This window comes from Eptatretus burgeri, chromosome 8, assembly GCF_056783735.1.
Source record: "Eptatretus burgeri isolate ZD-2024b chromosome 8, Ebu_testis_v1, whole genome shotgun sequence".
Taxonomy (NCBI): domain Eukaryota; kingdom Metazoa; phylum Chordata; class Myxini; order Myxiniformes; family Myxinidae; genus Eptatretus; species Eptatretus burgeri.
Window position 1 is genome coordinate 12166245 of NC_140968.1, and position 14130 is coordinate 12180374.

Here is a 14130-nt window from a genome sequence, read left to right on the forward strand (position 1 = left end):
AGAGAGAGACCGAACCAGACAGAACCAGAGTGAGCCAAGAGGAGAGAGACAGGAGAGAGATGGGAGAGAGACCGAGCAGGATGGAGCCGGTTAGAGCCGAACGGATAAAAGACGGAGAAAGCCAAGAGGAGAGCCAGCCAAGAGGAGAGAGCCAGCCAAAAGGAGCGAGCCAGCCAAGAGGAGAGAGCCAGCCAAGAGGAGCCAGCCAGCCAAGCGAAGTGAGCCGGTGGGCGCTCCTTTCGTCGTCATCGTCGTGGCCTCGGTGGTCACCACTGTGGTTGTCGTCTTGCTGAGCTCGTCGTACTGGTCTTGGGGGCTCATCGAGCTGGTCCAGAGACGTCGTCCTGTCCTGCCTTCGTCGTCAAAGACAGGTCCAAAGTAGACCCTGGCTTTGGCTCCTCTATCCTCTGAGTTGAAGGCCGAAATAAAGGCATTAGCCACCACTTCTGTCTGTGTGTGTGTCTGTGCGTGGGCCCATCTCGTAAGTAGTAAAATTGCATAAGTGCCTGTGCTGTATATTGTTTGCATTTCTTATATTCGGTTCAATTTGTTCTTGAGTGCTCCCCTAGTTCCCCATTATTAGTTGTAAAATAAAAACCCCCATTGTTTGAATGTACATCAACTCGTCGTGTCATTTCTTTCATTGGCTGAGCATGTCGTGCATGTGGGAAAGTGAGCAGTCATTGCCGCTGTAACGGAGTAACAGGGAAATCGGGCCGGCGGAATTCGGCGATTATTAAACCGCTCGGCTTCGCATACGGAACGAGTGCGCTTAAGCGGCTCACTTCCGTACGAGTTCCGTCGAGGGTGGAATACCCCAGGAGCTGGATCACGTGGGTATTTAGGTAAATTGGAACTGGCAATCGACCCTACCCCACGCGGTCCACCCATTGGCGTATTTTGGTCCAAAAGAACCAGGACCCGCCGACCTCGGACTTCTCCGGGCCGGCGATCTGTAATTCCGGGCGATCGAGCCGAGGCGGCCCCACTGCTCCATCGAGGGTCGTGCTCGAGGCGGCACGCCGGCGGAAACCACAACAATACGATTGATTGTTGATATTTTTGAAGCAACAGGGTCGGTAGCCACTGCAAAGAAGTCCGGTCATCCGAAAACGGCAACGAATGTAGCTAAGGCTGAAGAAGCCATCAGAAGACTGGAACAAAGTCAGCAAAAGTCAACTCGCCGTTTATCTGCAGAGTTGGAAATGAGCCAATCAAGTGTTATCTGTATCCTTCACCAGAAAAAATGGAAACCTTGCATTCCACGCTTACTGTATGCCCTTCATGATGGAGATGACGACCGCTGTCTTCAATTTTACGAAGAGTTCTTAGCTAAACTTCACGAAGAGGACACAATGCTAGACAACATCTGGTGGTCAGATGAGGCATGTTTTAAGCTCAATGGCACAATTAACAGACACAATTGTTTTTACTGGGCTGGAAATAACCCAAGAATGACAGGTGAGAAGGAGGTAAATTTACCTGGAGTGACTGTTTGGGCAGCCATATCTCCATTAGGGATAATTGGACCCTTTTTCTTTGAGGGATCTGTCACTGCAGAAATTTACCTGGATATGCTGCAAACCCTCTTTTGGCCCAGGGTACAAGATCAGGACTGTTATTTCCAGCACGATGGAACTCCACCTCATTATGGGCATTATGTTTGTCAGTGGCTTGATGAAAACTTTCCCAGAAAGTGGACCAGCTGCTGCGGTCCGATCGAGTGGCCGGCACGCTCCCCAGACCTTACACCTCCAGATTTCTTTATTTGGGGGCTCATGAAAGACCTGGTTTATCGTGAAAAGCCTCGTACCATTCAGGAATTGAAGGCTCAAATCACTGCAGTTTGAGGAAATTGATATTGAACGCTGCAGACGTGTGTGCCGCTCTGTGCTGACTCGGCTGCAATTGTGCATCGATCACGAGGGAGGGCACTTTGAAAATAGCAAGTAAAACAGCTTGCTCCAGTTCCGTAATAATTTTTTCTTGAATAAATGGTTAGATAAACATGTCATTCATTTATTTCTCCCTTCTTGTACACTGTAATACAAATGGCAAACAAACAATCAACTGACAGAAATCAGGCGCTACTTCTGACTCACCCTGTATATACAGACAGTGACGTAGAAATGTAGAGATATAGACAGTGATGTAAAAATGTAGAGATATAGACAGAGATGTAGAAATGTAGTGATATAGACAGAGATGTAGAAATGTAGAGATATAGACAGTGATGTAGAAATGTAGAGATATAGACAGTGATGTAGAAATGTAGAGATATAGACAGTGATGCATAAATGTAGAGATATGGACATATACAAATAAATGTCGAGATATAGACAGAGATGTAGAAATGTAGAGATATACACAGAGATGTAGAAATGTAGAGATATAGACAGAAAGAAATAGCAGATATTGTCAGAGAAATTTGTCAAAATCAGATCCAGAAGAGATGGAGTACCATTGGTTGAGATCTGGGTCGGGAAGTTGACAGATTGAGTCAGTCCCAATGAGTCGCAGAAAGCTTTTGCTGAAGTGCCATGGCAGGTGAGAGAGGTACCCACACCTAGCCAACTGGCATGATGACAATTGAAGTCACCACATATGAGGAAGAGAGAGTTTGGATGAGAAGATAGAAGTTAGTCCATGTTTTCGGATAGTGAGGTGTAGATGGAGTCATCACTGTTAGGTGGACGGCACAGTACACACATAAACATGAGGTGGGAGTGGAGGGGAAGCCGTAGCCAGAGGTATTCCTGGGGGTGTGGAGAGTGAGGGCAGTGCGTGGAGAGTGAGGAATAGAGTCTTTGATGAAGAGAGCAACTCCTCCACCAGGACGAGGCTCAGGTGTGTCATACCGGAGGAGGGAGGAAACAGGGAGAGATACTTGGGAGTCAGACACGTGTGTGTAAAGATAAAGACAGAGATGTAGAAATGTAGAGATATAGACAGATATATATATATATATATATATACATAAATAAATGTAAAGATATAGACAGAGATATAGAAATGTAGAGATATAGACAGAGATGTAGAAATGTAGAGATATAGACAGAAAAATAGAAATGTAAAGATATAGACAGAGATGTAGAAATGTGGAGATATCAAGATATCGACATAGATGCAGAAATATGGAGATATAGACAGATATATGGAAATGTAAAGATATAGACAGAGATGTAGAAATGTAGAGATATAGACAGATATATAGAAATGTAGAGATATAGATAGAGATGTAGACATGTAGAGATTTTGACAGATATATAGAAATGTAGAGACATAGACAGATATATAGAAATGTAAAGATATAGAGAGAGGTGTAGAAATGTGGAGATAGAGACAGATATATAGGAATGTAAAGATATAGACAGAGATGTAGAAATGTAGAGATATAGACAGATATATAGAAATGTAAAGATATAGACAGAGATGTAGAAATGTGGAGATTACGAGATATAGAGATGTAGAAATGTAGAGATAAAGACAGATATATAGAAATGTAGAGATATAGACAGATATATAGAAATGTAAAGATATAGACAGAGATGTAGAATGCAAAGATATAGACAGATGTAGAAATGCAGAGATATAGACAGAGATGTAGACATGTAGAGATATAGACAGATATGTAGAAATGTAGAGATATAGACAGATGAAAAAATGTAGAGATATAGACAAATATATAGAAATGTAAAGATATAGACAGAGATGTAGAAATGTGGAGATAACGAGATAGACAGAGATGTAGAAATGTCGAGATATAGACAGAGATGTCGAAATGTAGAGATATAGACAGAGATGTCGAAATGTAGAGATATAGACAGAGATGTAGAAATGTAGAGATATAGACAGATATATAGAAATGTAAAGATATAGACAGAGATATCGAGATATCGACATAGATGCAGAAATATGGAGATATAGACAGATATATAGAAATGTAAAGATATAGACAGAGATGTAGAAATGTAGAGATATAGACAGAGATGTAGAAATGTCAAGATATAGACAGATATATAGAAATGTAGAGATATAGATAGAGATGTAGAAATGTAGAGATATAGACAGATATATAGAAATGTAGAGACATAGACAGATATATAGAAATGTAGAGACATAGACAGATATATAGAAATGTAGAGACATAGACAGATATATAGAAATGTAGAGACATAGACAGATATATAGAAATGTAAAGATATAGAGAGAGATGTAGAAATGTGGAGATAGAGATATCGACAGAGATGTAGAAATGTGGAGATCGAGACAGATATATAGGAATGTAAAGATATTGACAGAGATGTAGAAATATAGAGATATAGACAGATATGTAGAAATGTAGAGATATAGACAGATATGTAGAAATGTAGAGATATAGACAGATATATAGAAAAGTAGAGATATAGGCAGAGGTGTAGAAATGTAGAAATATAGACAGATATATAGAAATGTAAAGATATAGACAGATGTAAAAATGTGGAGATAGAGATAGACAGAGATGTAGAAATGTAGAGATATAGAGATGTAGAGATGTAGAGATGTAGAGATGCAGAAATGTGGAGATATCGACAGAGATATAGAGATATAGACAGAGATGTAGAAATGTGGAGATATTGACAGAGATGTAGAAATGTAGAGATATAGACAGAGATGTAGAAATGTAGAGATATAGACAGAGATGTAGAAATGTAGAGATATAGACAGAGATGTAGAAATGTAAAGATATAGACAGAGATGTAGAAATGTCAAGATATAGACAGATATATAGAAATGTAGAGATATAGATAGAGAAGTAGAAATGTAGAGATATAGACAGATATATAGAAATGTAGAGACATAGACAGATATATAGAAATATAGAGACATAGACAGATATATAGAAATGTAAAGATATCGACAGAGATGTAGAAATGTGGAGATCGAGACAGATATATAGGAATGTAAAGATATTGACAGAGATGTAGAAATATAGAGATATAGACAGATATGTAGAAATGTAGAGATATAGACAGATATGTAGAAATGTAGAGATATAGACAGAGATGTAGAAATGTAGAGATATAGACAGATATATAGAAATGTAAAGATACAGACAGAGATGTAAAAATGTGGAGATATCGAGATATCGACAGAGATGTAGAAATGTAGAGATATAGAGATGTCGAGATGTAGAGATAAAGACAGAGATGCAGAAATGTGGAGATATCGACAGAGATATAGAGATGTAGACAGATATGTAGAGACATAGAGATGCAGCGATATAGACAGAGATGTTGAGATATAGATCTCTGCAGAGATATAGACAGAGATGTAGATATATAGGGATGTAGAAATATTGAAATTTAGAGATGGAGAGATACAGATAGAGACAGAGATAGAGAAACACACAGACGCAGACACAGATATTGACAGATATATTGAGATATAGACAGAGAGAGTGGTGTGGGAGAAGTAAAGGGTTAAAAATGAACTTACTAAGCAAGAAAATAGTTTCTTCAACAAAGTTTCGCTGCTGGCAAACCTCCAGAGCCTGAACAGAAACAAGATGGTTAATTTGTTTGTGTGTATGCAATCAAGCCAGCAATGACATTTAACCAGTTGTTCCCTTGACCTCAACAAATGTTTTGCACAGGAAGCAAATAGAGGCTTCAATGAATATACGGACTGTATGTGGCACATCTCTCAATCAAAGAGAGCACTTTAAACAATAACACTGAAGCAACATCCACCATGTTAGACGTGATGAAAGAAAAAAAAAAAAAAAAGAGGCGTTTTTGGTCACTTGACCGATCCATTAATTATTGTCGACCCAATTTAAATGTTTTTGAATTTCTATCAGCTAGACTGCGGCAGTTTCTGCATTTTGGTAGCCAAGCCAGTTCTGCTCTGGCTTTGTAGTTTTTCGGGTTGTTCTGATCATTTTTGCATGATTCTTCGTGGCTGGGAAAGATGTGAAAGATCACGATGCCATTGTAATAATTTAATTTATGGAATTAATTAACAAATGTCACACCATAAACAACCACAGCCAATGGCACCTAGTCATAGTAGAGGGATCGGAAAAATTATCAGAAGTTCTTAAAACCTATACCCCCCCCCCCCACCCCAAAAGTTTGTACAATAATGCACTACTTGCTTTAAAGCAACAAAACTGAGCAAGAGCTTATTGTGTAAGAGCATAACGATGCATTTTGCAGTTCTGCCGTGTCAGAATTACAAATTGGTTTTAAGACAGCATTGAAGTTTGACCATTTCAAAGCCCCAAAATGAATGCAACAGAATCTCTCTGGGACATTTTGGAACACCATGTGATGGCTATGGTTTACAGAGCACAATTCACTGAAGAACTTTTATGTGCTCTGAAGGAGGAATGGTGTATTACAATATGGTACAATCTGTTCTCTATGCAAACGTGGTGTAAAGTGTTGGTGACAGCAGCAACCCATTATAAATCAGATGGGCTGGCAGGATAGCCGAGAGATATGCACACTCGCTTCTGAGCTATGTTGTCTGGGTTTGAATCTCAGTCCAGTTATAAACTGTTCCACAGGCACAGTGAGTCATAAACGTGTGTGCCGTCTCTCAGATGGACCTTTAAACTGGATGTCCCATCTGCCGGCATTAGTTGGTGGACTTTAAAGATGCCATGGTGTCATTCGCGAAGAATGGTCGAGCAATCACTGGCACCATGAACAAATTACAAATTCTAACTCTAATCGACTTCGATCAGCGGCAGAGCCACACCCCCAGCAATTGAAGCTACCTGCAGCCCTGTGCTGCATATGAAAGAAGAAATGAAATAAAGTGATGAATTATTAGCCCTATATATTTGCAAATATGCAGCCTTTTGATTATTATTTAAAAGCTTTTTGTATCATCTAGAACTGAATTCATTGTTGAAACTATTCATGGTTAGTTTGTGTTCACATTTGCACCTACTGTTAAAGCTGGTTTCTCATTATTATTGCAGAGCAGCCATCAAGTCAAAAACAGATTGCTGGCGTTGCACGGGCACCTTTCGCACATGGCAACCAAGAGTGGCAGAGGCACCAATTCAGAATGGAAAGAGAACCAACCGCATGTAACCTTTTTTTGGGCAGAATTGTCATTTTCTACCAATCGTGTGCACTTGTGAATACATTTTCAGGGTGAAAAACCTTTTTGTGGGCATCTCAAAGTTTGTGTTGTCCAAGTGTCTGTTCCACTTGCTTTTGTTGTTGGTGGTGACAAGTTATTGTGGCAACATAAATGGAATCGACATCTTTAAGTTGCATAGACTGAGAAAACATCAGGGGAAAAAAAAAACCACACGAATCACATGATCGAGAGCAGTAAATGAGACATTACAGGTCATGACATCTAGCAGCAATGCAACAAAAGGCTAAAACGGCTCCCTGTAGTCATCGTGGCTGCCACGTGCTGCTCACCTACTTCTTGCATTTTATTACAATGAATTCAGCATTATTTAATTTTTCCAACTGCTGGCATGCCGCGTGAAAATCTCGGTTTGCTTGCCGCTCACATTCCGTCTCTTTTGTGTTTTTGACAGGATGGCTCCAATAATGTATGACATATTTAAATACCGAGAATAAAGTGAAAAGGATCACAAAATAAATAAATATAAATAAATAAATAAATAAATATATTTGCATTACCTTCTGAAGAGGGCAGTGAATGCTATGGCGAAGAAAGGGAAGCAGATTGGGTCGATCAAACTCGGCATAGAGACCAATTTGGAGCTCGTGATATTGGGTTCCTTTGTGTGGGTCTGTCTGGAAGAGCCGATGCAGGTACTGTGGAGCAGAGCAGACATTCATATCTCAGCACATCACTAGATCCTCAAGGGAATACAACATCATTGTAACCTGAACAATTTTCACCATCGACCACGACTCAAGCCTGTTACAAGTCATGAACACGAACACAAAAACAAACAATAATTAAAATTCCATCTCCTTGTGACCCCTTTTACCATCACAACCTGTTTGTGTGGCTTTGTCACGCCACAAATCTTTTGTATTCAGATGTAGTCGTTTGTTGTTTGAGGAGATCCTCAACACAAAAACAACATATCGTGCTCCGCTTGAGCTTAATGTTTATTTTGAGCAAGCAAGTCGAGGATTTCATTTAAGTCGACTGTCGAGTTTCTGGTCATCATATCAACCATTCTTGTTTGTGACACCTTTCACAAATGTTAACACAGGCAATGCTGAGAAGTTATAAGCTTCAAAGCAGAGCTAGACCTTATATCAGGTCCAACACAAAGCTCATTTACCTACAAACCAGCAACGCAACAAAGATCGGGGTGAAAAATTATGAATACACAATTAAAATATATGCTTAGTTACAAATGTACAGGTCGTGGACAAAAAAAAATGGAAACAGTTATGTAAAGTCACTTAATACGGCGTTGGGCAACCATGTGTGGCCAGTACGGCCTGTATGCGCCATGGCGTAGAGTCCACCAGCGTCTGGAATTCTACAAGAGGAATGCAGCACCATTCTTCAATGAGAAAGTCAATCAACTCACACCTGTTTGATGGAGGTGGAAAAACGCTGTTTCAGGCATCGTTCCAGAATATCCCATAAATGCTCGATTTGGTTCAGATCTGATGATTGAGAAGGCCATGACATATGGATAACATCAGTCATGCTCATCAAACTATTGGGCTACCACACATGCTCTGTGGATGGGGGCATTGTCATCCTGGAAGGCAACCCTCCCGACAGGAAAGAAATGCTGCAACGTGGGGTGAAGATGATCACTCGGTACCATTAAGTAGCGATGGCATTGACCTTGCCTTCAAAGGGAACGACTGCACCAAAACCATGCCAGGAAAAATGCACCCCACAACATTACAGAACCACCAGAACCCTTCACTGTTTGAACCATGCACTCAGGGTTGTAGTTATTTAGGTTTGCGCCACACGTGCACTTATCCGTTTGTCGAGAACATGGTGAAAGATGATTCATCTGACCGTATCACATTTATCTACTGCTCATCGTCCATTGCCTGTGCTCTTTGCACCAATGGACTCGCAAATGTGCATTGCCAGATGTGATGAGCAGTTTGTGCACTGCAACCCAACTATGGTATGCTGCTCTGTGTAGTTCTTGGAGAACAGTTCTTGATGAAACCGGCTGCTCGTGCCCCAGCTTGAAATTTACAGTCAATTGATCTGCAGTTGCTCACCTGCTTTGACTTGTATTTCAAAATAATGCACGGATATCACAATCCTGGAGTATACACTTCTGTCCATTGTACTAATGATGTCTTTCCCTCGGAGTTCTGTGCCGACATCACCTTTGACGCCGTTGCTCATGAAACATCAGCAATTTGAGCTGTCTGTCACTGAAGCTCCTGCCAAACGCACCCCAACAATCACCCCTCTTTCAAAGTCACTGAGGTCTCTTGCAGCCATGCTAGCTTTCATTATAGGCAATCAGACCTGTGCATCATTTTTATACATGACCATAAGCATGCTGGGTTGCAATTTGCTTAATTAACACATGGGCCTCAACTGTGTGGAAGTTGTTGCTTTCAATATACTTGGTGTTCCTCATTTACCCAGGTGTTCCCATTTTTTTTTTGTCCAACACCTGCATGTCAAGTGCAAGAAACAAAGCAAAAACATTTCAAAACCAAAACTAACCTCATGCATAAGTCGAGGCTCCGATTCCAGGTCTTTGACTACCTTATTAATCTGCAGAAATGAAATGTCGAGTTTCAGCCACGGGTATGCACGATGCTGCTCATAACTGATTCTACAACAATTAATCTCAACAAGAAGTTCCAGTTTTAGGTTATGTCCCCATATTCAATGTAGTAGTGAATAAACTGATGTCTGAAAGTAATGAGATCTTTCAGTGACGAGTTTCACTTACAGGAACTTTGTCTTCATTTTCCAGCAACATCTTTGCAGCCCTCTTTGGAAGGAACAAAGTGGAGCATGCCACACACACACAGATGATAATTAGTCTGTACAGATCATTTTATCTCACTAATTCTTTTTTTATTTTCGCAATAGGTCATCACATGTAACAAATTAACTGCAAGTAAGCAACATCTGCAGCCAACATCACATCAAGCCTATTTTAAGTTTGTAACTGCAATAATAACACGAAAAAGTAATTTGCAATAAAAGTAACAGCTATTTCATTCAAAATTCTACATGACTCAATGCTATAACTTGGTACCCGTGATTTGATTCCCGATGTCCTGCAAATAAAATATCCTGATTTCATAATTTCTTTATCAGACCTGTGGATCAAACTCCATGAGAAGTAGGATCTTGTCCTGAATGGCATTGAAGAGGGAATGACGCCCGATGAGGTCAAACACGTCTGGATGACGGAGCTTGAGATAGATGTCCAGGGCTTTGTCGTAGCGTTGGTCATAGGTGTACCTGCGGAGACGTAGGGCACAAGGTCACATGTGGGCCCTCACCACTGGCGTGACCAGCATAACATTTTTTATATGGAATGCAATAATCTGTTTGGTGTTGTGCCTTATGAACAGCCATCCTTCATTGAGACATGATGTAAGCCAAGGATAATTTAAGGTGGCATTTTAAAAACAAAAATGAGGTTTTTTTTTTCTTTCTCCTTGATTTGAGATAATGAATTAGGTGTAAATAAAAAGAGAACAGAATGTGAAACATTTGGATCTGATATGGGTGGTATATAGGTCTCAGTGCTTAAACTGCATGCAGAGAACAGAGGTTAGGATAATTTATTTATTTGTCCAATATGGTGGAACAGGCTACATACAAGAGTTGTTCAAAAGTGACCTGACCTTTCTTCGATGAAAAATACACAATATTTTCAATAGAATAATATTTATTGAGGTAATTTGTCCTTATGGTGTTCGAAACAAATATCCATGATCGCAAGTTTCCTGCTTTTAATGTTCTGTACCAGAAATATCTGCTCCCATTGAGAGAGGCCGGGGGGAAGTGGGTGGTGGTTAGGTTTGTAAGTTTGTCGGGGATGTGATGATCATGGAATGCCTCAAGGATGTCGGGTTTCCCCCCAAAATGTCGGGTTTCCTGCTCACCTTCACTCTTTCATTCCTCTCTTTTCCCGCCTCTGGAACAAACTCTCGACACTCTCTTCAATCCCACTCCTCCCTTCATGTCTTCAAAACAGCTGTTCACCGCCATCTCAAATATTCCCCCAAACAAAATCTTGATCTTTTCTACCCCCGTTAACCCACCTCCTTGATATTCCCCGTTTTCCTTCTTGAAAGTCCCTGTAGCACCATCTTGTTTACCCAGTGTACCCTGCCCCATCCCTCTCCCTTCTACACATATCCTATTGTCTTTGTTCCCCACTATTTTGTGCTTCCCTCTCCCACCCCTCTCGTCTCCTGCCTTGTTATATTTTCTGTGTATCATCTCTTACATGAGCCTTGACTTGGTATACAAAACAACTAAAAATAGACAAATCAGAGATGGGGAATCCCCCGCCATTGAAAAATAATTGAAATCAGATAAGCGTTTTTCCATTTATTACAAAAAACATTTTTTTTCAAGATGGCCACCCCAGTCGGCCATCTTGGATCCGTTATGGAAAAAAAATGTTATGGCCTGGACATACACACTGAATCTCAATGATAAACAAGGATTTTGATTAAAACATTTATGGCTGGTCTACCACTTCACCAAGTATGCCATCCTTACAATCCTTTATTCCCCATTGTGAGTAGAATGAGATGTGCCAAGTTTCAGATTTTTCCGATCAGTGGTTTCAGAGATGTAATGTTCTAATTTTTTGGGTTTAATCCAAGATGGCTGCCATACCACATGACCTAATGACATCACAGTTATCACTAAAATATCCTCCATGGAGTGAGGGTGGGTGGGGGTCACTCATACCCTGAAAATTTTGTCAATCAGACAAGTGGTTGCCGAGGAAAAAAAAAGGGGAAAAAATAATAGGACAAAAAACAATAATAATAAAAAAACTGATTTTAACAAAATTATCAATTAGTCTTCTCCATATTCTCATAATAAAGCTTTGTCGAAAAAAGCTCAAATGGTAAAAACATTATCACACGCACACACACGATTGCAAACCCTGTGTCTGCCGCTGCGTGAGGGATGGGCCAATAACTCAATCGACCGGCCTGACTTTCACCCCTTTCTCAAACTCGAGAGTTTGATGAGAACCACGCTTACCCCACACAGTCATGAGAAAAAGGAGGTGGGAAGGGTCTTTTAAACTCTTGCTTTGCGCTTCAAAGCACAATCTATTTCCTCCGAGCCATGATTTTGTCCAAATCTCGAGATTTCCAAACACTGAGAGCATGAGCGACAAATTTGATTGGTCAAGATAGTGTAATATTTCGTCTCAGTACTGCTGAACTGGAGGTTTTTGGAAGTGCCAGCAAAGTGATTTGTGCTATCGTATTCAAGTATATAAAGCAATTTAAATAAAATAAAAGTTTTGAAAGTTGGAACAAAAAACAAACTTTTTTTTCCATGGAAGTTTACCGCCAATTAATGCACCATCTTTTACACCACCCTATTTAACACGTTACGTTTGTTTTTTTTTTATGCCCGTTGTTCATGTCCTTTATGATGTACCTGAATACAGTAGGTTTCCTGTTGGGAATGATTTTATTGTTTCACTGTTAGACATTGAAAATATTACTTTACTCCTCTGTGAGCATGCACGATTGGGATGAGATTCTGCACAATTTGCGAAATTCAGAGCCAAACTCCTGCTAAGCTGCAGCTTCATGTTCCGACTCGTGTTCTACAGTGTTCAAGATATAAAATTCCATGAGAGTTAAGTAGCTCTTCGATCATTGACCAACGTCTGCAGACAGACAGATTGAATCAACTGCTTAACGCCACTTTTTGCTTCGCACGTGGGGTAAATACTCCCACAGTCCAATCTTCTACTACCGACTCCACGTAAATACCGAGAGATAATTGGAACAATGAACACCGTTTCTCATATCACCACGATCATTCTTAATCATATCTGACAACAATTTCCTTATAAAATTGTTCTACTGGTTGCATCATCACTGAGGTGCAATTACATCACTGGTGTAGGGGTCGGGGGCCCCTACACCAGTGTGTATAGATATGATATGATACTGAACTCAGATATGATACCATGTGGGGGGCCATGGGCACAATGATTGTGGGGGGCCCCCAAATTTGGAGATTAAGCAACAACTTAAAATTATAACTGCTTTTTCATCAACAACTGAACTTGTTTCTATAGATTTGACAGATCCTGATCAGGAATGATTTCGCATACATGTTCACAAATTACAATTAAATCTGACAATATGACAAGATGGACGGATTGTTATTGATATGGCTGGTGACTTATCTATAAGCTGATGACTTATCTCTGAGCTCATTCTAAAATCAAATCACAAAAATGCTGTTGCTGCAAGAGTAAGAGATAGAGATGGACCAATATAAGAAAATAACAAACAACGCGCTGTCATCAATCATACTACGAACTTCGACTAAAATTCTTCTAACTTCTAAAAACCCTCTGGGTAAGAGAAATCTGAAATGGTGATTAATAGCCGACTTCCAGCGACCGCAAATATACGGCAGTGTCATCCACATCAATGAACATACACACGGTGCCTTAATCAACGGACAAGCTTCCTGCGCGACTTCGCGGCAGCGAACTCGGATATGATACTGTCAACCTACATGGAATTGAGGACATCGGATTCGGTTGAAATAATGGTCAGATTGACCAGTCTCTACTGCCCCATCGTGGAGCGAAGATGGTTCTTGATAAGCTCGAGTTTCGAAAACGAGCGCTCCCCGGAGCAGTTCGACACCATCAGTGAGAGGTAAATCCGAAGCAGCACTTCCACGTTTGGGAAAGTATCGGTGAGTTTTCGCTCGATGAGAAAACTGTACATCTCGAGTTCAGTCCGGCCCGAGTCTGGCTCTGACTCCTTCATCATGGCTTGAAACTGAATCATTTCTTCTGTGAGGTCAGGTGATAGATCTTCCCGATACAGCTCGACGAGCTTCGAGCATGACTCTCGAATCTGCTCCACTTCGAGTTCAACAAGAGCACGCAGGAATCCAAATCTGTCGCTCATCTCGCTGTAAGCGTTTGTATGCTTTTCCAACTGC

At 40.5% G+C, this 14130-nt stretch overlaps 1 protein-coding gene across 4 annotated transcripts in view; it reads right to left on the reverse strand.

The window, feature by feature from the left end:
* The window catches only part of VPS41 (VPS41 subunit of HOPS complex), a 142941-nt gene that overhangs the window by 50618 nt on the left and 78193 nt on the right, over nucleotides 1-14130 (reverse strand). For all 4 annotated transcript variants that reach the window (XM_085890885.1, XM_085890882.1, XM_085890883.1 and 1 more), the window contains 5 exons: nucleotides 10266-10410; nucleotides 9890-9931; nucleotides 9658-9708; nucleotides 7659-7796; nucleotides 5479-5533 (listed from right to left, as the gene is read on the reverse strand). In XM_085890885.1, the coding sequence (XP_085747011.1) occupies nucleotides 5479-5533; nucleotides 7659-7796; nucleotides 9658-9708; nucleotides 9890-9931; nucleotides 10266-10410 (431 nt within the window). The remainder of the gene's footprint in view (nucleotides 1-5478; nucleotides 5534-7658; nucleotides 7797-9657; nucleotides 9709-9889; nucleotides 9932-10265; nucleotides 10411-14130) is intronic.